A 24,321-nucleotide genomic window follows, 5' to 3' on the forward strand; every position below is an offset into this window, starting at 1 on the left:
CGGAAGGGGCGGGGCACGGCGTTGGAAGCAGCCAATGGGCGCTCTGGAGGCGGGGCCTCCCGCTGTGGGAGCGGCGGCGGGAACCTTCCCTCAGTCCCGGAGGCGGGCCGGGCTCTGGATTCATGGAGGGGGCCGAGGGGCCGAGGTGAGCGGGGCCTGCAGTCTCCCGTCGCCGTCGCCCTCTGTCAGGCGCACGGCGTTCCAGACCCCTGCAAAGGAGGGAAAAGTGGCCACGGCGCATGGCTGGCCCGCGGCACGGAGGCCCCGGAGCGGGCACCGCAGCGCTGCCCCGACGCGCACCTTTTGGGTGCACCTTGAGGTCAGGGGTCGCGGGGGATTCTTACCGGACGCCGCCACACGTCCTTGGACCTGAAGTCGGAGCACGAAGTCCCAGTAGACTGGGTTCATTTCCTTTTTAACTGGTTTCTCTCTTTTTTAAGGAAAAAAATGGGGGTTATTTGAGGGGAGGCTTCAAGGCACATTCTAATTTGCATCGCTGCACAGTTTTAGAGAAAATGCAATACTTCTGTATCTCATTGGGTACGTGATTACTGGCTGGTAAGCTACACCGAATTCGGGGAAGCGAATCTTCGCCCAGCCATGTCGCATTCAGTGTCAGATTCCTGAACCCAGATTCGCTGTCTGCGTTTAACTGTTTTACCTGCACGCTTCACAATAAATATCAGAACTAGCTTGTGGTGTGTTGCCAAATAAACAAGTTTTTAGAGCGACTTCTTTCCATTTTATGTGGTGTCACCTGCCGTTTTCGCATTTAAGATGAATGTGTGCAAGTCTTTGCAAGGTAGAATGAAGTGTAAAGACGTTGGTTGCTTTATTTTACAAAGGTTTATTGAGGGTCTACTCTGTGTTAGATGCTGTGGGAAATACCCAAAGATTTCTCTCCCAGGGAGCCTCGTGTTCTGTTTCATCTAAGTTATCAGTTAAACTGTTTAGTAGAAATTGGTAGATTAACGAACACGCAGAATACGTTTTTAGGATGAGCAGGAGTTTGCCAGGCAGATGATGAAGAGTGAAGCAGTCTAGACAGACCTGTGTAGACAAGGAACAGTGTCTAAAAGAGCCCGAGATGTTCGGGAAACAGTTGTTCACTGTGACTAGGATTGTAGGGGAATTGGCAAAGGGAGGATTGGAGAGAATGAGCAAATAAGGTAGATTGGGATCCAATTATGACTAGAGTTTAAACTTCGTGTGGCACACAGTGAGATGCCAGTAAGTTTTTAAGCAGAAAAATTATTTGATCAGATTTGTGATTTTGAAAATAACTCTGATGGTAGCATGGACGTCGGATTGGAGTGGGGAGAAGGTGAAGACAAACCAGTTGGAAAACTCTTACAACAGATGCAACAAGAACTTTGCCGCCTTTGCAAAGGCAGCAGCTGGCAGACTAGATGTGGGCTGGGGACTCAAAGGCAGCATGGAATACTGTAGTTACACAACTGGTACCCAGTTTCTAAGATGGTTTTCATTTTGACATAAACATTGTGTATTTGCCACCATACTCTTGGCTTTTCAAATTGTGTGAGAAATAATCGCTTTCACTTTTCAAGAAAGAGGATCCCACTGTTGCAAAGGTTATTGACCCATAGCTTGAGGAATACATATGTCACTTTCATGTAGATCCCAGTAATAATTAGATTTTAGATATGCATTGCATTCAAAGTGTCTAGTCACAAGGTTTTTTGGCAGATGTTTGATTATAGAACAACGTTTGTATTTATAAATATAATAAATGGATATGTTGATATAATAAATGAACACGTTAGCCCCACTAACTATTAACAGAGGTGAATCATTTAGACGCAGAGTTAAAACCAGGATGAAAGTACATAGTTGCGTACTCGCTTTGTTTCTCCTACCTGGTTTCTTTAGTACAGAACTTGCCAAGGCCATCAAACCTATTGATCGGAAGTCAGTCCATCAGATTTGTTCCGGCCAGGTGGTACTGAGTCTCAGCACCGCTGTGAAGGAGTTGGTCGAAAACAGTGTGGATGCCGGTGCCACTAATATTGGTAAGTTTGGGAGAATTTTAAACCATGAGAAATAATAGCGTTAGTAATAGCAGTTAACTTTTATTGTGTCCTCACTATGTGGTAGGCAGGCATTGTGCTAAGAACTATAGATGGGTTTTAATTTAATCTGCAGAATAACCGTGTGAGATAGGAATGATTATTATTATTATCTCCATTTTACAAATGAGGAAATTAAGGCACAGAGAATTTACTTTTTTGAGGTTATAAAGCTAGTTTAATATACCTGCAAGTCTGATTCTAGAACCTGTTCTTGTTAATAACTATTTAAAGTCACCCTTTCGAAAGGAAGAAAGAAAACTATTTTATCTGGGCCTGTAAAGAACCAAGAAGGACTTTAAAAAAAATAAAATAAGATGTACAAAATGACAATAGTATGTTTAAATAAATATAGTTATGACTCTTAGATTTGTATTATGTGGGTTATAAAAACATAAAGGCTTTTAGCGTGGATCAGTTTGAGAAATAAATATTTTAAACTTTTTAGATCTAAGGCTTAAAGACTATGGGGTGGACCTCATTGAAGTTTCAGACAATGGATGCGGGGTAGAAGAAGAAAACTTTGAAGGTTTAAGTAAGTTGAATTTTTCTAATCCTATTTTAAAATATTTGAGCAGTGTCTCAAAATTTTGCAGAACGCTGTCGTAGGAGACGCAAAAACAGCTTTTTAAAACAAGTTGCTTTGTGTTTATTCATTGCTGCATCGCCTGCGATGTCTTGAGCCTTACCTTACGCCTCTCTTTCAGCTCTGAAACATCATACTTCTAAGATTCAAGAGTTCGCTGACCTAACCCAGGTGGAAACTTTCGGCTTCCGGGGGGAAGCTCTGAGTTCACTTTGTGCCCTGAGGTGATGCAATGTTTTTATCCACTAACTTGACCCCTTAGAAAAGTCTCTCTGGGAAATTAAAAAGTATGATTAGAATCATTATTGTTTGCGCTTCTCCACCTGAATGTTTCACCTTCTAACGTCTGCATTCTGTTCTGTCTTACTGTCAATCTAAGTGGTAGGATAAATGTAAGCAATGAAATGTGAGCGATGAATGAATGAAATGAAGCAAATATTATTGTGGAAAAATTGTAACCCTTTAAAGCAGTAACTTTTTTTTTAAAGATTGGCACCTGAGCTAACAACTGTTGCCAGTCTTCTTTTTTTTTCCTGCTTTTTCTCCCCACATCCCCCCAGTACATAGTTGTATATTTTAGTTGTGGGTCCTTCTAGTTGTGGCATGTGGGACACCCCCTCAGCATGGCTGGATGAGCGGTGCCATGTCCGAGCCCAGGATCCAAACCAGTGAAACCCTGGGCCACCGAAGTGGAGCGCGCGAAGTTAACCACTCGGCCATGGGGCCGGCCCCATGCTTTGGTTTTAATTTATTTTACTGTTCAAGAAGAAATTTAACCAAAGCACTTATTTAATTACATAACAGATTCTAAATTTTTATAAATAATTGTACATTTGAACTATAGTATCTTTTGAATCCTTTTAAAAAAATTTATTAGAACAGTAGTAACATAACTGAGAAATAAATCTTTATTCATGAATGTCTTAGTTTGGGAGTCTTTTATGGTTTTGCGGTTTAACCAAAAAAACAAATGTCAAAGCTGTTATCAAAATAAACCATTCACAGAACTCCCTCTCACTATCTGTGAGGCGCCAGACCTTAGATTTTCTGATGAATCCCCACCCATTTAAACCCTCTTGGTGATCTCAGAGGGACTGTCTTTTTTTAGGAGAGTTTTGAGAGAACAGGAGTGAGGAAATGAGCGTGTCCAACACCCGAGAGTCTCTAACGGACCCTGCCTGCCCCCATCCTCTTACAGCGATGTCACTATTTCTACCTGCCACGCGTCTGCAAAGGTGGGAACTCGACTGGTGTTTGATCACAATGGGAGAATTGTCCAGAAAACCCTCTACCCACGGCCCAGAGGGACGACGGTCAGTGTCCAGCAGTTGTTTTATACGCTTCCTGTGCGCCATAAGGAGTTTCAGAGGAATATTAAAAAGGTACAGTGATTTCAGAATCCCGCTTCCCAAGAGTGTTGAGAGTGTAACGTGAGGATGGAGGCAGGGACCTCCCACAGTGGTTTCCTCTTCAGGGGATTTTCTTCCCTTGGTTTTTTGAGAAGTACTTGGTTTGCTTTTTCCCCTCAAAGATTTAACTTTGGGATAATTTACCCTTTTCTTTTCTTGAAAAGAATCATCTAATTGTATCTATTAGGTGTTCTAAGATGGGAAATGTGTTCTTTAAGAAATAACGTTATTTTTGGATTCTGTCTTTATTTTTCAAAATAAGATTATTTTTCTTGGTTCCCTGAGAAATGAATTATTACGGCTTTTATGATTTGAATGAAAATGAAACAGCTAAATGTTACATAATGGGTGTGTTTAAAAAGCAATTACAAACTGTGTATATGTATATATATGAGAATCTGTATATGTGTATTAGTGTATATGAACTCATATATACTAATATAAATAGTATATATATAATCATATACACTGTATATACTATATGATTACAATTTTGTAAAAACAAAGCAACTGGCTTAAATATGCGTCGATAAAAGGCCAGCAGAGTGGACACATGAATGTTACCAGTGGTAGTCCTTGCATGTGAGATCCTATCTACTTTTTGCTGTCTTTCTTGTGCTTTTCTATTTTGTACATATATTTTTTATAATCAAAAAAGTTACTTAAACATATGTAGCTAAAAACTTTCTTGTAAAGCAATTTTTTTTTTTTTTTTTAAAGATTTTATTTTTTCCTTTTTATCCCCAAAGCCCCCCGGTACATAGTTGTGTATTCTTCGTTGTGGGTTCTTCTAGTTGTGGCATGTGGGACGCTGCCTCAGCGTGGTCTGATGAGCAGTGCCATGTCCGCGCCCAGGATTCGAACTAACGAAACACTGGGCCGCCTGCAGCGGAGCGCGCGAACTTAACCACTCGGCCACGGGACCAGCCCCCTTGTAAAGCAATTTTTGCTAGTTATAACTTTACTAAATTTTACAAAAATAGGTATTTACTACAGAGAAAACTTGAAAAATTTTCTTTTTTCTTTGAAAATTAAAAATTTTTTGTACAGAGGAAAATTTTTTATTATAATTATTTGTGTTTTATGGTAGAAAATTAATGTCTCAGAAAATGTAGGGAAAAAGACTTGTACCTGCCAGAGACAACCATTATTAACAAGTTGATGTATATCTTTCCAGACTCCTTTTAGTTTCATGTATTTATAAATCTTGGAAAGATTTCAAGATAAATTAATTAACGTAATGAAATCAAGCATTACCGAATATGAAACATTTGAGTAATATGGAATTTTATGTGGTAGAAAGTTGATATTGTCTCTGCCTACCTCCCAGAGTTTGGTTTATAGCCTTAAGACTTTAAATGGGTGCACGTATATACAACATTTATGCATATGTTTCTATTTTCTTAACAATTAGGATCATATTATATATGCTGTTCTATAACTTTTTATATAGTATATTGTAGGTATCTTTTTTGGTCAATTCGTACTACCTTATTTTTTATCATTCCGCCATTATATGGATCTCCATAATTAATTAGCTCCTTGTTGATGGATTTCTCACAATTCCACATTGTTTCAGTGAATGTTTTTGTAATATATCTTTGATTGTTTCTGCCAATCTTTCTGCAAGGATAAATGTTTAGAGGAGGGATTACAGAGTCAAAAAAAGGCACTTTTCGATGTTAATAGCAGTGGGCATGGATGTTTTGCAAATGAGGGACGCGTGGCTAAGAACCAAATCCTCTGAGTTCCCTTTTATACCATGTAGGGAGATGCGATTTGTAAGGCGTTCTGTCAGGAATAATTCGCCTTGTTTGTGAGATGATAGGAGAACCTTGAATTGGATGTCATAACTTGAGCTGTGTAATTCTTGTAAGCTTAACGTAACGGTGAGCCTTGCGTTTGTGTTTTTTGAACAGGAGTATGCCAAAATGATCCAGGTCTTACATGCCTACTGTATCATTTCAGCAGGCGTCCGTGTAAGTTGCACCAATCAGGTTGGACAAGGAAAGCGACAGCCTGTGGTGTGCACAAGTGGAAGCACCAGCATCAAGGAAAATATTGGATCAGTGTTTGGGCAGAAGCAGGTAGTGGTGGCCAGTTACTTAAAACATTTTATTGCTACAGTGATTGTGGTGGGTTTCTATAGTCCTTTCCAATAGAATAGAGAGTAAAATCCAAGAATTGATTTGTGTGTGTGTGAGTGTGTGAGGAAGATGGGCCCCATCAGGCCATGCTATGGCGGTATCCCATATACAAAATAGAGGAAGACTGGCACGGTACCTGCCACAAACATTAATGTTGAGAGCTGAAGGTGTTTTCATTTTATTCTTCCAGAGAACAGAATAGTCCTTTTACTCTCTGAAAAAATATAAATGAATGTGGGCAGTGTATCAATTTTGGTTAAGTAGGAGCTCAAGGGGCCGGCTCCGTGGCCGAGTGGTTAATTTCGTGTGCTCCGCTGTGGCAGCCCCGGGTTCAGATCCTGGGCGCGGACATGGCACCGCTCGTCAGGCCACGTTGAGGCGGCGTCCCACATCCCACAACTAGAAGGACATGCAACTAAGATATACAACCATGTGTAGTGGGGGTTTGGGGAGATAAAGCAGGAAAAAAAAACCAGATTGGCAACCGTTGTTAGCCCAGGTGCCAATCCTTAAAAAAAAAAAAAAAGGAAGATTGGCAACAGTTGTTAGCCCAGGTGCCAATCTTTAATAAACAAAAGTAGCAGCTCAAGTGTTTCATCTTTCTAATAAAAAAAATCAAAATTATTACAGCACTGCCAAAAAGCAGCCGTCGAGATTCTTTGCGTTTCACCGTGCTCTTAATGCGGATAGCTTGGCTAGGAAGGAAACCACACAAAACCCCTCCATATCTTCCTTTCTGAAGTGAGTCCATTCTCTGTTTGGTAGGAAATAACTGTGAATCTTGGTTTCTTCTAGTTGCAAAGCCTCATTCCTTTTGTGCAGCTGCCCCCTAGTGACTCCGTCTGTGAAGAGTACGGGCTGAGCTGTTCTGATGCTCTGCATAATCTGTTTTGGTAAGTAGGTTGCTGCCAGGAAATTGCGATCAAACGTTTCTTCTTGAGCTTTTTGGTTTTTTTTGGTTTTAAAGACAGTGATTTCGAGGCTTATAGTTTCTTATGTCCATTATAATACTGTGGGCAGAATTACTGCTGAGAAAGAGGATTTATAGGAAGGAGTCAGTTACTTCATTGAAACAATATTCCGGGTAACCGGTGCATTTTAGAGGGTTTCCTATTGAATTAGTGTTTATAGTAAAGGCTTTGTTTAGTGAACAATTAGAATAACTTTTAATAAATTGCTTTGTGTATAATGTTTCTGTTTATTGGGATCTGGCAGAGAGCGGTAGAGGCTGTTTCCTTTACTTCATGCCTTACCCGAAGTCCAGTCCAGCGTCATTACTTTTAGTGTAAGAAAAGTGGGCATTTTCCATAAGCAGGATTGGCCCTCTGACGGTCCATAGCTCTTACCTTCCCTCCACTTGCCTTTGGCTTATGCCTGAAATTAAAGATGGGGATTAATTTCTTTATGTCCAGGTATTGCTCTTATGGAAATGAGAATATCCCTGAGGTAGATCTCAGGTAGAATAAACACTTTACCGATACCTTAGTAGATCGAAGTTTGCTAACCGAGAACGGATTTTAAAAGGGCAGGGAATGTGGGCAAAGATCCTGATGACAAGTGGCTGGAGTCCCTGGCCAGCTGGTGGGGACAGCATGGAGGTTCTGAGAGTGTGACTTTGGGGTGAGACGCACTCCTTGTGTGGAGACCAAGGATTTCATAGGGTAAGTGAGAGGAGGGCTGATGCAAAGCACTTTTGAAACCCCTGAGTTGCCCAGGGGCACTTGTAGACGATAGGAGCGTTAGAGCGTTCCAGGGGGTCTGTGTTCTTTTTACGATTCATCCGAATGGAGCACAGACGCACATTAACTGGAATGTTAACATTATCAGCGCATCCCCAGGTGTTATGTTTTTATTTTTTACTTAAGAACATGCCACTTGATAGATGTTTCTAATCTTTTTCATTCTGGAACCCTGACCTTCCTGCATTAACATGGAACAGCATCTCAGGTTTCATTTCTCGCTGTACTCATGGTGTTGGAAGGAGTTCAACAGACAGACAATTTTTCTTTATCAATCGACGGCCTTGTGACCCAGCAAAGGTATTGAACATTTTTTTGGTATTAATTTTTTCTCTTTTCTTTTTAGCTTTTGATTTTATTTATTATTTAATAATTTTTTCCGGCACAGACACTTTACGTGGAACTTGGGAAGTCGACTCAGAAACATGGCTTTAAATTATCTTATTTTGGGCACTTAGAAAAGTCTGCTATGTAGTTGTTTGAATTATGTATGTATCTACGTACACATTTTAATAACCAATCAATATATTTATATCATAAAAATTATCACTGTTGGAGAAAGTAAACATTTTGAAACATTCACCATCATCTAGACTTTTCAGTGTAGATTGGCACACATCATATGTTTGTGTATTTTTTCTTCCTTCTGTTTATTTTCTCAGAAAATAAGGGCCCAAATTACTCTGCTTCAAATTTACACTGGTCGTCTTGACATGGTTACAGGGTTTCCAGTGGTTCAGCCTTGACTGTGCATCTTCAGCCGCATTGTACCTCAGTTATAGTTTCTGTTTGCCACTGATAAGTTACTTCTATCTGCCAGATATGGTTCAACTTCTACATTTTTAACCAATATCGTAATTGGTGTGATTTTACGGTTTTTCTCTAATGCCATTTAATTCATCTCCTTCTAAAGTCATCTAAATACATTTCTCTGTACATTCAGTGTGTTTTATGAGCATTTAAACTGCACCGGCGTTTCACTGACCTTTCTTCAAGAACATCTTTAGATTGGAAAAAGATTCAGTTTTAGGAATCTATGATTAAAAATATCTTTTGGAACGGCACAAGGAAACTTTTTTGGTTATGAATGCGTTCGTTATCTTGATCGTGGGGATTGTTTCATGGGTGAATACATATGTCAAACTTATCAAGTTGTGTCCTTTAACTATGCGCAGTTTATTGCAGGCCAATTATAGCTCAGTAAAGCTGTTAAAAATTGTATCCTTTTGGTGGTTGGTTAGAATAGCACGTTGTTGGAACACTGGGGGAAGGGAACATGTATAGGTTTCCTCAACTTTGTTTTTCGTGTAGGTTTCCAGACTCGTGAATGAGGTCTATCACATGTATAATCGACATCAGTATCCATTTGTTGTTCTTAACGTTTCTGTTGATTCAGGTAAGTTCCGCTGAGATTTCACTAAAATTGCTGACTTACTCCCAAAAGAGTAAAATGAAATTATAAAGCTCTGATAGGACTGGAAAGAGACTTTTGTCGTAACAATTAATGGCGATGTATTTTTTTTACAGCTTTTTGTTTTATAGATGTTTATTTTTCACACAGACTTTCCAGCTTTCTACTTGAAACTACGTTAATTGTATTATTAGGAAAATGTGACTTTTTCATGTCAGCCAAGGGAGAAAGAAGACTGAATGTTCTTCTTAATTTTGAAAATAATTCATTTCGTATTCTTCTTCTGATTGTTAAAATTCTGGTTTATTGTTATCCAGTATTTTTTCTAGATACTTAGAAATATCTATGTACACACCTTCAAAAATATATAATGATATGTATATGTCTATATATATACCTTGGGGTGAGAAAATAATTTTGGTTAATTTTTGTATCCTGCTCTTTTCCCTTAGGTTTGAACATTTTCTTTTCCATGTCAGTGAAAATTATTTGGAAACATGATATTAATAGCTGCATTCATTATATTCTAACGTATGGATATGCCTTAAATTTTTTTTTTTTGGTGAGGAAGATTGGCCCCGAGCTAACATCTGTGCCAGTCTTCCTCTATTTTGTATGTGGGACGCTGCCACAGCATGGCTTGATGAATGGTGTGTAGGTTCATGCCGGGGATCTGAACCCGTGAACTCCAGGCTGCTGAAGTGGAGCATGTGAACTTAACCACTGCACCACGGGGCCAGCCCTGATATGCCTTAATTTTTAAACTTTTTTTGCTTTTTAGCTATTTAAGTTGTTTTCAGTTTTTGGAAATTTAAATACAGTTCTTATAATGTAATCTATATCTTTGATTCTTTTCTTAAGATGAATTCCTAGAAGTGAAATCACTGGGTCAGTGAACGTGATTGTGTTGTAGCAATTTACACATCTACCAAAATGTGCTAGGTCTCACACTTTTTAACCAAATTCAATAGGTGACAAAATGATGTATTATTTTAGTTTGCAGTTTTATTATACATTTTCATGTAAACACATGAAAATTTGCTCTTTTCTTTTACAGTTTACTCATTCAAATCCTTGCATATTTTAACAGTTTAAAAAAAATTATTCATCTTTTCCTTGTTTGTTTGAAAGAAATAATTGTATAGTTTATGAATAATAATCTGTACACTGTAACGTTTTTAATAGTATCTTTAGTAAGTCCACGTGAACAGAATAGTAGATGGGGAAATTTCTATTGTCACAGGCGAATTTAAATTTACATGATAAATATCTTTTCTCTTTTACCTTAGAATGTGTTGATATCAATGTTACTCCAGATAAAAGGCAAATTCTACTCCAAGAGGAGAAGCTTTTGTTGGCAGTTTTAAAGACGTCTTTGATAGGAATGTTTGATAGTGAGGTCAACAAACTTAATGTCAATCAGCAGCCGCTGCTGGATACTGAAGGTAAGAAAAATACACGTATATGAACAGCTTCTAAAACTTAGCGCTCTTGTGAGGTGCAGTTTTGTTGACATGAAACAAAATCGCCTCTTTTAGACAGGAGTGGTTATGTCACCCTAGAAAGTATGTTGTGCAGGTTTAAGGTAATCTGATTCAAAAGGGACACAGGCAGCCACATTTAGCACACACAGGGCTATGTTCTTACCAGGACTCAACTTTTTTTTTTTTAATAAACACTCTCCAATTGCTGCAAATTTTTGTTAATTTCCAGAGTTCTGAAAAAGTTGATTTTGACAGCTTTTGGCAGTCTTCTCGTTCTTTTTATGGAGGAGGGAAATTTTGGAAGTCCTTACTGTGCCGTTTTCCCTCCTGTCACCCCCTGCCTTCTTCACTGAGTGGAAGGTTGAAATCAGAGTTGCCCCAAAGCTGATGTGACATATGTGATAATATGCACAATCATTATTTCACTACCTGGTCGTAAATGATCAGCCATTTATTTGAGGAGTTAGTTTTATTCTTTTTCATCCAAACCAGGTGCCTCTGGGCCGTCTGGGAGGGGACCAGAGCTGAGCCCCAGCTGCCTTCCTTGGCAGAGGGAAGAGTGGGCCTTGACCTCCTCTGACAGCCACATCCACTCCTTGGGGTGGATGCTCTCTTCTCTGGGCTGAGCTGCCTCCTCTGATCTTCATGTCTCTACATGCAGAGATGGAAGGGTGGCCGCTCATCACTGTGTCCTCCAGGGGGAAAAGCCTGAGAGCTGTCTGGGGGAAAGCTAAGGTGGCAGATGAGTGTTGTTCCCAGTGAGAGGAAATTGCTCTGGGACGTGGCTTTGTAAACTGAGGGTACCGGGAGCCATAGCCGGGGCTTTAGGAGAGTGGCGAGATACAGAGTGGCTTTGTCCTAACATTTCCTAACCCAAGGCTGGGGAGGGGTCAATTCGGATGGCCGTGGGGCAGGCTCTCAGAGTGCCATGCTGGGCAGTTTTGGTACTCAGGGATGTGCTGGAGGCACAAAGCTCCTGAGGGGTGGGGTGGGGCTGCTAGGTGCTGGGAGAGGAGCACAGAAACGCTGACGTTGGTGTGGCAGAGCCATTGACCTCCCTGTGGTAGGTCCCATGTCTTCCCTGGCCCTATTCTGCATGGGGATTATGGATGTGTCTGTAGGGGGCAAGGGGTGGAGGACGGTGGGTAGCACACACATCTTTGTGGAATGGGCCAGTGGTGGCATCTCTGAGCTCACTCACGGGCACTTTGCCCCATAGAGAGAAAGTGCTCAACATACCTGACCCTCTTGAAGCACAGTTGAATCAGTGCTTTCCTTTCAGCCATTTTATTGCAGTATAGCAGCCACGCAGAAACAAACATGTCTTAAGTGTGTGGCTTATAAGTGTCTCAGCCTGAGATCCAGAAATAGCACCCACACAACCAGCCTGTACCCCTTTTCATACACTAATCCCCCCGTGGTAACCATTTTCCTAACTTGTAACGCCATGGATTCGTTTTATCTGTTTTTAATTTGAAGTCATCCTGTATGTACTTTTTTGTGATTTGTTTCTCTCTCAATATTTTGTGAGATTCATCCAAGTCATGTGTGACAGTTCATTCAGTCATTCTCGGTGCTGTACAGTATTCCACTGCATTTGAGTACCACGATTTATTTGGGCATAGTTGGGTTGTTTCCAGTTTGGGGCTGTAATGAGTAAAGTTGTCGGACAGATCCCCGTCCATGGCTTTCGCAAGCACAGCCAGACGTTTCTCACGGATGTGGCAACGCTGGGTCACAGGCATGCACGTTTAGATTTAGGACTGTCACTCCCAGAGAGTTTACAAAGCGATTCTGCCAATTTCACTACCACCAGCAGTATGTAGCCTTCCATTTGATTGTCATCGTTGTGCGCATTTGTTGTTTATTTAATTTTACCCGTTCCGGTGAGTAGATAGCGGCGTCATATTGTGGTTTAAATTCGTATCTCTATGATGAATGTAGAACAATTTTCGTAGGTTTTAATTAGCCATTTGGACCTCCTCTTTAGTGAAGTGCCTGTTCACGTAAAAACGTCCTCTTGTTCCATTTCAGTACAGTCCCTGATCCTCTCCTCTGTTCGTATCTACTCAGGGAACCTAATAAAAATACACTCAGCAGAGGTGGAACAGCCTTTGCCAGAAAAGCAGGATCGTCCCGCATCGTCCAGGACTCGAGGGGAGGAGAAGCGGGCGGTGACCATTTGCAGACTGAGAGAGGCCTTTTCCCTTCATCACGCGACAGGGAGCAAGTCTCAGGGCCGGAAGGCTGCTGAGCCCAGACGGATTTCTCCAAGACAGAAAAGAAGCGCACAGTTTCGTAGCACTTCCGACTCCCTCTGCCCCCAGAAGCCCGTCTCTGCCACAGGCTCGTCCAGCCCCCGGGAAGAGGCGACGAGCTCAGAGGAGGATGCCTGTGACCGCACGGACAAAGTGGAGAAGGACTCAGGGCACAGCAGCACTTCAGCCGGCTCAGGGGAAGCGTCCAGCACCCCAGAAACGGGCCGCCACTCCAGCAGTGACCGCACAGCAAGCTCCCCTGAAGACAGGTTTTCACAAGAAAATGTGGAGTCTTGTCAGAAGTTACCTGAAACTGGCCATCGTTTTTCAGACACAGAACGCCATTTAGGCCATGAAGATAGTGGATCTAAATTTAGAGTTTTGCCTCAGCCAACTAATCTCACAGCCTCAAACACAAAGCGTTTGAAAAAAGAAGAAATTCCTTTAAATTCTGACATCCTTCCAGAGTTGGTTAACACTCAGAGCCCGTCAGTTTCTCAAGTTGATGTAGCTGTTACAATTAACAAGAAAATAGTGCCCCTTGACTTTTCTATGAGTTCTTTAGCTAAACAAATAAAGCGGTTACATCACCAAGAACAAAAAAGAGCAGGTGAACAGAATTATAGGAGGTTTAGGGCAAAGATTTGCCCTGGAGAAAATCAAGCAGCAGAAGATGAACTAAGAAAAGAGATAAGGTAAACTTGTTTCTTAAGAGTATTTTTGCTCATTTTAGTCAGTTGTGGTGAGTGAACCAAAGGCCAGTCCTTCCGCACTCTGGTTTTGCTCCTCTGGGTGTCCGCTGTTCTGATGGCATCTCTTCTGGCTCGGGGCTTGGGTGTCACCCTGCTTTGGCCCCAGGATCTGGTCCTCTGGCTCCTGCTGCCTGTGAAGACCGTCCTACCCGGGCATCTTCTCTGCACCACAGACTAGATTTATCCTGAAACGTCAGCTCTGCCAGCGCTTCTCTCTTCCTCTGCCCCTCTCCCTTTCTGTCTCCCTTCTCAATGCTCCCTCCCACAGATGCTGATGGTGGAGGCAGCTTTGACTCCACAGATTGGTTGGTGGCCTTACCGATGCATCCTCCGTGATGTTTTTTTCATTCACCAACTTCTTTTCATTGCCTCTCACATCCATCAAATTTATTTTCTGTGAAGAACTCTTTCACTATACCGTTCTGCTGCCAGAACCCTTTCAATAATTTTTTCCTTAGATTTTCTTAGCCTGTCCTGTCCATCAGTCCAAATTAATCAGTGCCTTCTTGACCCCCATTTCATTCCTCTTCCTGAAGGTTTTCAGCCCACAGTGACTTCTCCCTGCATTGAATTCATGGCGATTTTGGTGGACATTGCTGTTTCCCATTTTTCATTTTAACATGTTTTAGGAAAAAATTACAACACATTGTCAAACTTGTGATTTCAAGAAGACTGCAGAGGATAAGAGGTAAAAAAAAGGAGTCAACTTAAAGAAAAATATTAATGATACAGATAATAGAACACACTAGTTATCCCCACTTTCTTGGCAGTAATTACGTACCACATTGGGACTTTTTAAATGATGAATTCTCTTGAAATATTTAACCTTATCTTTTTCAACTTTGTATATATTTTGTCTCCCCAGTTAGTGAAATGTGCTCTGTCCTGTACACAGTGCAGCTCAGTAATTATGTAGAAATTTTATAGCACTTTTAGTCTGGACCACACGGGCTTTGCCTAACTTAGGTTATAAATCCTTCAACAACGAGTATTGTATTACAGATTTCCTTCGGTATTCACAGTGCCTAGCTTACACTGAGAAAGGTTTTCAGGAAATACTTCCTTTAAAAAGTGTGGATAATGGAGGTGAACCTCTTTGGATGTCATCTGGGGGCCTTGAGCTCCGAGGGAGCCAGAGCAGAGAGCCAGGTTCCTTCAGACACACGCATACATTCACACACACAATCTTCGAAAGTATGTGCTTGATAGGGAGAGACATGTAAAGGTACCCCAAATTAATGCTGGGTATCCTTTATCTTTGGATTCGTTTAGCCCACTCAGTGAGTGAAATTAACTGTAATTTTTAAAAATGAGAGATTTTAACTAATTCAACCAACGTTTATTGATCCCCTGTTATTATAGTCTGTGAATTCGGTACATGTAAGAATCACTTAGGGCGCTTGTTAAAGAAGCAGAGCCTATGGCCAGCACCCAGAGAGTCTGCATCGGTCCACCTGGGAGAGCCCCCTGTGGAGCCCAGGAATCTGCATTTTCGCCAAGCGCCCAAGTGGTCACTTTGAGAAACCCTGCTCCCCGACGGACTGGCAGTGGCTCCTGGCTTCCAGTGCCTGGCTGCTGGATTGGCTCTGCTTGTGTTCTGAGTTGTTCTGAGACGAGGCGTGGTATGGTGTACTTTTTCCTGAGAAATACATTTCAAGCTAAAGATTAGGCAGTAATCGAAGACACTGAGGTAGTGTTTCCCAGGTCCCGTTTCTGTATTTTGAATTACAACTAAATATATCAAGTTGTAAGGTTTTGTTTCTTCTTCGTTGTTTCTTTAAGCCTGATGCTCCTTTTTAGTTCAGAGTGAGGTTACCTGCCGAAGACACGGAAGACCTGGGTCTTCAGGTGGGCACAGGTTCTCCCCATAGGGAGTCTGCCTGGGAACCAGAGCGTACTCAGACGGTTCCTGGGAGAGCATGGAATCACAGCCAGAGAGCTGGTATTTTTGCCAGTTACCGGTTTGTTGCTTCTCAGCTCCAAATCCATCCTTCTTGGCCTTGCTTTCCATCCTGGAGGCTGGACCGTGTAAGCATTTCTCCTGGTGCGCTGTTAGACTTTTATCAGTAGGGGGCGCTTGCGGGACGCTGCGGCTTCTCTCCTTGCTTGTGTGCCCTTTTCTTTTCCTCCTGCAAGACAGCCACCAGCAGCGTGCAGGAGGCCCAGCATCGCTCACTATGATGTTCTGGCAAACTGCTCTTCATCCAGTGGGCTGCAGCCGTGCCTGTTCCAACAAGGTCTGAAGCTCAGCCTGGGGGGAGCCAGTGCTCTTCCAGGACTCCCTCCTTGGGACACTCTCCTTCATCCCTGGCGGTGGGGCTACCTTCTGCATTTGCTGCTCCTGTATTTCTTAGCTTAGTAGTTAACCGCCTGTGGCTGGCTCATAATACTCTGTTAGAAATTCTCCCTGTTGAAATCACTGCTGTGGTTTCTGTCTCTTGGTTGGACTGTGATGATAAGGAACTAGTCCCAGGAGACAGACCCTCAAAGGGAGGGTTCTGGGATGGGTTTGGTCGTGACCTTGGATTTGACCTCCTGGCTGATAGGAAATGGGAGCTGAGTAATCCCTGGCCTGCAGAGGCATCGCGGTGCATCAGATCGTCACCTGTGGTTGGTCGTGATGCAGTGCCGGTGAAAGTACGGGCCTCGGGAGCCCAAGTGGCTGCTGTGGCTGTGACGATTATAAGCACTGTGGTGTGGGGTGGATCCTCCTCAGGGCACTGGAGCACTTAGAGAAAGAAGTGACAATCTCAGGTCCTTTCATCCTCAGCTCATGTCACTGTCTGAGAACCAGAGAGCTTCCACCGTGGCTCTGACAGAGTCTCAGTTCCTGTAGCCACAGGGCTGGTACTGATGAAATCCATTTTCACAAATTTAATTGTGCAGGTTGCAGAATTACAGCGTCAGTTTCTCATGTGAAGATTAGTGGTGGTGTCTGCCTCTAGTCTGGACTGACTTACATAGTTATTAATGGCATTAGATTTTGAAGTCACCCACCAAAGGACCCATTGGTGAGCTGGGCAGATATTAGAAAGATTGATACCCAGTCCTGGCAAAAAGAGACTCTGTACACTGTTGGTGGGAGTGTCAACTTTTACAGCTCTCTTATCAACATCAAAAATGTACAGAGCCAGCCCTGTGGCCTAGTGGTTAAGTCCGGCATGCTCTGCTTTGATGGCCCAGGTTCGCGGGTTCAGATCCTAGGCATTGTCTTACACCGCTCATCAAGCCATGCTGTGGCGGTGACCCACATACAAAATAGAGGAAGACTGGCACAGATGTTAGCTCAGGGCGAATCTTCCTCACCAAAAAAGCCCCAAAAAACAATGTGCGTATGTAATTCCACATCTAGGGATTTGTCGTATAGAAATACTCCTACAAGAGAGCAGATTTATGTGCAGGAATGTCTGTTGCAGCTTCTTATTGCTCAAAATGGTCCCGACTGAAATGTGCTTTATTAGAGAATTTGTCAGACACGTTATGGTACATCCACATGGTGAATTCCTGTTTAGCCATTAAAAAGAATAAGGTAGATCTTGGTGTGTGGGTCTGAAAAAATACCTAAGATGCGTTGGTAAGTGATGAGAGTATTAACTCTATGAGGAATTATGATTCCGTTTTTGTTTTTTTTTAAACAATTACTGTATAGACAAAGGTCTGGAAGGATAAACACCAAGTTGTTAATAGTAGTAACTATTGTCATCTCCGGAGAGTAGGATGAATGAATGAATAACTAATCTTATCTTTAGAAAGCGGGAGTGTTAGGACCTTTCTCTATTTTTGTATTGTTTTTTTAATTACAGTGTCTTTTATCATCAGAAAAATAATCTTTTAAAATGTCTTATAACTAACATTTCCTATACACAGTAAGACGATGTTTGCAGAAATGGAAATCATTGGCCAGTTTAACTTGGGATTTATAATAACCAAACTGGATGCCGACATCTTCATAGTGGACCAGCACGCCACGGATGAGAAATACAACTTCGAGATGCTCCAGCAGCACACTGTGCTCCAGGGTCAGAGGCTCATAGCGTAAGCTCATTTCAGTGTTCGGAATTCTCTGTGTTGTTTCACCCCCACATTTAAAATCTAACAGCTTGTGTGTGTATGTATACATATATGTATATTTTTTGCCATAAACATCCCTACAGCAGATTTTTATCCTTTTTACATAATGGTAGTTATAGCTGCCATTTAATGGGTGCCTGTATGTACCAGGAATGTTGAAGCAATTTACATGTATTAATTCATTTAATCCTCACAAACCTGTGAGGTAGTCACTGTTACCATCAACATTTCACAGGTGGTGAAGCAGGTGCGCACAGAGAGGTTCAATAACTTACCCATGGTCACATAGCTGTGTTCTTTAAGTATCACACCTTTTTAGCTATTAAAAAATGTTGATCACTGGTCGGCCAGAAAATCCTTTTGGTGAAGTGCAATTTATAGTATGTAGAATTTCTGTTTAGAGTATGTAGAATTGGTTTGTTCAGAAAGAGCACAGCCTGTGTGTCCGTCCTCAGCTGTAGTAGATGAATTCCAGTGATTCGATAGTCACTGCAGAATTTGGTATTTCTCTCTCTTTTGCCAAATTGAATGTTCTACTCTGACCACTTCATAAGATGGTGTGATAGGATATCATGTCGACCAGAAGTCTCTTCTTCTTTTTTTTTTTTTTGAGGAAGATTAGCCCTGAGCTAACTGCTGCCAATCCTCCTCTTTTTGCTGAGGAAGACTGGCCCTGAGCTAACATCCATGCCCATCTTCCTCTACTTTACATGTGGGATGCCTGCCACAGCATGGCTTTTGCCAAGCGGTGCCATGTCTGCACCCGGGATCCGAAGCGGCGAACCCCGGGCCACCAAAGCGGAACGTGTGCACTTAACCGCTGCGCCACTGGGCTGGCCCCCAGAAGTCTCTTCTGAGGCAAAGCTGTAAGAAGAGGTCATGGATTTTCACTTGGGAAATTAAACTACCTAGAGAAATAAATTCAGATCCCAAAAGCAGCAGATCTCAGCATGAAGAACTGTGCCGCTGAAACAGTCACGCAGCTGGGAAATAGCCCGAGTTCCTGGTGCTCTGTTCCCTGTGGAGTGGTTTAATGATGCCTGTTTTCAGTAGGAGTAAATGGGAATGGTGAAGACGTTTAACACGCTGCTTTGTAATACTGAAATGTTCCTGCTCCTCTGGGAGAGGTCTTCTACTTTCTAGCTACTTTGCATACATAAGGTCTCGTATGTAGCATTTCAAGTTGACCCAGGTAATCCCAGGCTTCCGTGGGTCCCGGTGGACCATAGGCAAGATGAAAGGAAGAAGGCCACAGTTGCATTCTGTCCTCCCGGGCCCTGCCCAGTTTGGCCCTGAGGACCTCGTTCCTCAGCCCCCTTCTCCTTGCTCTCTATACTTGAGCCACACTGGCCATCTTTCGTTTTCCCGTGACAACCCCAGGAATTCCTACATGGCCATGCAGAAGAATGAAGCGGATCTTTATATGTGGCTCTGGGAACACCAGTGCTCCATCACAGGGCCTTCGCACAGACTGTTGTCTCCACCTCGAACACTTGTCCCTGCACCCACCCCTCACCCCCATTGCCGGGGTACTGCCCCTCACCCCCAGATCTCAGCTCGAAGGTCACTTCCTCAGAGAAGCCTTCCCTGATCCCCTCTCCCTCTGGGTCGAGTCTCACTTGCTCTGTGCTCTTCTGGCACCGGCATCTCTTCTTCCTGATTCTCAGTGTAGTTTGTAACGATAATTTATTTCTCTGGTCAATGTCCTTCTTCCCCACTGCACTGTTATCCCGTGAGGGCAGACACCGGGTCTGTGTGTACTCGCCACAGTATCTCCTGCCGTTAGCAGTGTCTGCCTGCTTGAGCACTCGGGAAATCCAGGAGGAGAGCTGGGTGGATAAGGGATAGATAAATAACGCAGGCACAGGAAGGAGCAGGATAGCAAGACAGGTGCTCTTTATTCTGTTTTCAAATGCCTGTAGTGACCTAACCCAGCCTTTCAAATTGTCTTTATTGTGAGGGAGAAAAACAGCATTTTTATATAATACTGTTATCTTTAAAGAGGGGATTCAAAAAAAAGACCGGCTCATTGGGGTGGGCTGGCAGATCGAGGAAAAGCAAACTACTGTTGTAGTTTTTCTAAAAGGAACTTTAAAAAAGCAAGCCAAAAGGAAATTCTCAGAGAGCTTTGAGACAGGAAAGGCACACAGCTGCGTACAGTGTTATTCATGTTGCTTTTTGGAGTGAATTCCAAGAATCGCAGTATTGTTGTAGTTTCATTTCTGCCTTGTAGGTCAGTGTTTGACTTCAAAATGTGGTCCGAATCTCTTCTGTTTTCAGACCGCAGACTCTCAACTTAACTGCCGTCAATGAAGCTGTTCTGATAGAAAACCTGGAAATATTCCGAAAGAATGGCTTTGATTTTGTTATCGATGAAGGCGGTAAGTTACTACTTAGGACTATAGAATTGTGTCCTTTTAGAGCGGAGAACAATCTTTGAGGTCATATGGATCAGCGTATTTCATATCAGATGACAATTGTCCCCCGAAAAGCATTTTGCTTCTGCCTTCTCTTTCAAATGTTCATTACAAGTAGCACTCAAATGAAAGGCATGTTTCAAATAATGGGTTTTTCTCCAAATTTTATTCTTTTAGCTCCAGTCACTGAAAGGGCTAAATTGATTTCCTTGCCGACCAGTAAAAACTGGACCTTTGGCCCTCAGGACGTAGATGAACTGATCTTCATGCTGAGTGACAGCCCTGGGGTGATGTGCCGGCCTTCCCGAGTCAGGCAGATGTTTGCCTCCAGAGCCTGTCGAAAGTCTGTGAGTAGAGAAAGCTCGTCTGCTGGGACTGGTCAGTTCTTCTCCTGACCAGTCAGCGTTGTTAAAAGTGGCTGTGATTGCCCTGGGTCGTTGACATATAGAGCCACATTGCCCTCTGCCATGATAACATAGGAGCTCAACACGTCTGCATTGTCTTTGACCTCTGACCCGTAATTATTGCTCTTTACTTCCATTAAACAGTATCCCAGCATGCTTAGCTATTTATTATGCACACTGCTCCTTTATGGACCTTCTGGGTTTGAACCACATTGGTAGATAAAGATCTGCTGCCAGGCCTAAAGGACACGCACAAGGTTATGCCGAGTCCCTCCGTCAGCAAGCATTTCACAGGCTGCGCCATGAAATTCCACTGCCGCTGCTCAGATTGGTGCGGACAATGGTAGCAGTAGTTTGTGATTAGCCTGACGTCAAAGTAAAGTAAGTGAACCTGTGTCACTGGCCTGTAGGCACAGCCAGGACGCCATTCCTTCATTTATTCAACAGGTATTTCTTGAACCCCTGCTGTAAAAAATAACGACAACCTCAGATACCAGTAAGTTCACTAAAGAAATTAAAGCAGCGTTGGGGTAGGGAGTGAGCACAGAAAAATGAGGTGAACAGTTGAGATGGGTGGTCAGGGGAAGACCGACTGAGGAGGTGACGTCTGAGCTGACGCTCGGAAGGTGAGACGGAGCCCCCTGGATGAGAACTTTTCAGATAGAAGAACTAGCGAGTGCAGAGACTTGGGGTGTCTGGGGAAGCCAGAGGTGGACCCGCGTGACTGGAGAGCGCACCAGGATGAGAGCAGAGCGGCGTCCAGAGGACCCCCATAGGGTCTTGCAGATCCCGGTCAGAACCTGAGAGTTTGTGCTGCACGGGTGGGAGGTGCTGGAGGGTTGGAGTGGAGAACAGTCTTAAGTCGGGGGTGTCCCGTAACGGAAACAAGGGAGCAGGGCAAGAGCAGCAGCTTTTTCACATTTGCAAGTGGGAAGGGTTGGAGTTCTGTCTTAGCCGGGTTGTGTTTGCGATCCCCTGGGACTCTAAGTCGGGGTGTCTGAAAACAGCCGTATTGATGACTCTCAAGCTTAGGGGAAGTGTCCGTGCTGGAGATAAGTTGAGCTGTACTTTACAGCCACGGGATTGGGTGAAATCTCTCAAGGGAAAAGTGTAAGTAGAGCAGAGACTGAGGCCCAGGACCTGACTTGCAGCCACAGATAGTTCTTTGATAAAGACCTAGCATTGACCTTCCAGTCCTGGAGTCTGAGTGAGAGGTAGAGCTGGGACTGGCTGTGCTAATGGCCAGGCATTTCAAGTTCTGTCTTGCGTGACTCGGAGATCTTTGGAGCCGCAGGCTGTCCTTCACTCCCCGCCCTGGCGAGTCCAGCGTGCTGCAGCTCTTCGTCGCCCACGAGCGCCCCTGCTGACTGGGGTGGGCTTTCCCGAGGGCCTGTGCTCCAGGCCCTGCCTGCGCTTCCGGCGCCGGCGCCGTCTGCTCTGCCCCAGACCACCGTCACACTGGCCTCCCTCCTGCCTCGAGCCCCTTGTGCTTGCCGGTCCCTCCGCCTGGATTCTCAGCCTCCCATCCTTCTTCACATGCCTGGCTCCCTCCCGGCCTCCAGCCCTGAGCGCCCCACCGCGGTAGCCTCCCCCGGGTGGTGCTTGCTTCTCTGTTAGCTTGTTTCTTGCCTGTCTTCCTCCGACGTGGCCACACCCTGCTGGATATCTCGCCTCCATAGGACTGCCTGGCTCATGGAAGAAAGTGACAGAAAAGTTCAGGATTGTCACCTCTTGCCATCTCTCCGTGTTTCTCAGGGTCTCAGTTTCTCTGTACTTGCTGGGGAGTCTGCTCATGTCCACGAGTATGTCAGATGGTGATATGTGCTGTGGGGAAAAAGCGGGGCCAGGGCTCAGGAGGGCTAGACAAGGAGGGTTGTTTCACTGAGAGGAGACAGGGATGTTGTACAGAAGCCCGAAGGGAGAGGGGAAGTGGGACGTGCAGACTTTTGGGGAAAGAGCATCCCTGGCCTGGGGGATAGCCAGTACCAAGGTCCTGAGGCAGGTACTTGCTTTATGTACTTTCAAGAGAGGACGGGGCGCCAGTGGGGCTGGGGTTGGGGAGGGTGTGCGGGCACAAAGGCCAGTGAGGGCCAATCAGGTGATGCGCTTGGGCTTTTATTCCCTGAGAGGGGAGAACCAGGAAGAGGAGCCGCGTGCTCTGGCATACCTTTAAAAGGAATCTCTGGGTGTTTTGCGGAGAACGGCTTGAAGGGCTCAAGGGGGAGCGGCTGCAGTTGCCGGGAGGGCGGTCATGCTGGAGCTGAGACTGGTGGGTCCTGGACAGGTGTGGTCGGGTCTCTAGAAAGGTGTGCTGCCCTGGAGGAGCCATGGAGGGCCGGGTCTCACAAAAAGTGGAGGGCTGGGCTCTTTGAAGGTAGGTGCTCGGGGCAGTTTTTCTGGGAACATTGTTTTTGAGTTGTGATCTTGTCCAGTTTTGTTGAAGGGAAAAGTGCTTCTGAAGAGTTGCTGTTCTATCAAAAACCAGTCCGAGTTCCCTTCACGCCATTGTGTCTGTGTTCAGGTGATGATCGGAACCGCGCTCAACGCGAGCGAGATGAGGAAGCTCATCACCCACATGGGCGAGATGGACCACCCCTGGAACTGCCCCCACGGAAGGCCCACCATGCGGCACATCGCCAACCTGGACGTCATTTCTCCAAACTGATGGCATTCCTCAGTTTTTAGGACTCTAGATTTTATCGCAGCTTTTTCTGTTTTGAAAGACAGGGTTTTAACTAGCCATTTTTGTTTGTTTGTTTCGAAATTAACCGGCTCCTTAAACAAAGTACTAGATCCATTTAGAAATGACCTAGAGATCCTTTTTAAATCATGTGGAGCGTTGCTTGCACATTTTTTGTTCTGCATTTGAATGTGTGTGTGTGCGTGTGCGCGTGTGTGCAGGCGAGAGCATGTTGTACAAAAATGGGAAGAGCACTTGCGGAGTGACCCAGGCCTCTGCTCTGGCCGGACGTGCTTTAGGCTCCAACTCTCAGCCTTTAATGATGACAAAATTCATAATGGTTTCGTTTCATAAATGTAAAATTATGGCCTTTTGGGATTAGTGGTTCTCAACCCTGATGCTCGTGAAATTTAAAAAAAGGAATAATCCAGAAAACCCAAGGGGGATTCTCTGCCCGGCTGGAAGAAAACCGGGTGGGGCTGAGGTCACTATTTTTAGATGTTCCCTGGCACAGTCAGGGTGGCAAAGCACTGTTGTAGGCAAGGGAAAATAAAAGACTTTGAGTTTCCTGTAACCTTAATGCTGCGATGTGGTTTCCTTGGGGTGTGGACTGCAGGACATTCTCGTTACTGGCTCTGAGTGGTACTGGAGATAGAAGACGGTTGGCAAATAGTTTTCCATGGAATCTCGTCCCATTTGAACTCTGACAGAAATGGAAGTAAAAATGCCCTCTGTGGAGTCCAGACAGCAGTCGGTGTACACTGACCAGTGTGGACCACTCCCTGCTCTCGCCCTCCCTGCCCAGGCCGTGGGCCTCTGGGAGACGGCTTCCCTTCGCAACTTAGAATTCCTTAGATGCCACAGTTCAGTCAAGGA

The 24,321-nt window shown here is 44.0% G+C and overlaps 1 protein-coding gene across 4 annotated transcripts; it reads left to right on the plus strand.

Annotated features, from left to right (window-relative positions):
* The first annotated feature begins 16 nt into the window (after nt 1–16).
* Nucleotides 17–24,019, plus strand: PMS2 (PMS1 homolog 2, mismatch repair system component). 4 transcript variants are annotated; one of them, XM_070566245.1, is made up of 16 exons: nt 17–145; nt 1,891–2,030; nt 2,536–2,622; nt 2,795–2,897; nt 3,872–4,055; nt 6,002–6,169; nt 7,025–7,122; nt 8,169–8,268; nt 9,280–9,364; nt 10,669–10,824; nt 12,937–13,816; nt 17,741–17,908; nt 20,225–20,325; nt 20,539–20,708; nt 21,213–21,261; nt 23,287–24,019. In XM_070566245.1, exons 1-15 carry the CDS (start codon nt 123–125, stop codon nt 21,234–21,236), a joined length of 2,487 nt encoding a protein of 828 aa, XP_070422346.1. In that variant the 5' UTR covers nt 17–122; the 3' UTR covers nt 21,237–21,261; nt 23,287–24,019. The 4 variants fall into 4 exon arrangements, with proteins under 4 accessions (XP_070422346.1, XP_008525762.1, XP_070422347.1 ...); XM_008527540.2 differs by lacking the exon at nt 21,213–21,261; XM_070566246.1 differs by lacking the exon at nt 21,213–21,261 and having other exon boundaries at nt 23–145; nt 1,896–2,030.
* The last annotated feature ends 302 nt before the right edge of the window (nt 24,020–24,321 follow it).

Source organism: Equus przewalskii, chromosome 12 (assembly GCF_037783145.1).
Source record: "Equus przewalskii isolate Varuska chromosome 12, EquPr2, whole genome shotgun sequence".
Classification (NCBI taxonomy): domain Eukaryota; kingdom Metazoa; phylum Chordata; class Mammalia; order Perissodactyla; family Equidae; genus Equus; species Equus przewalskii.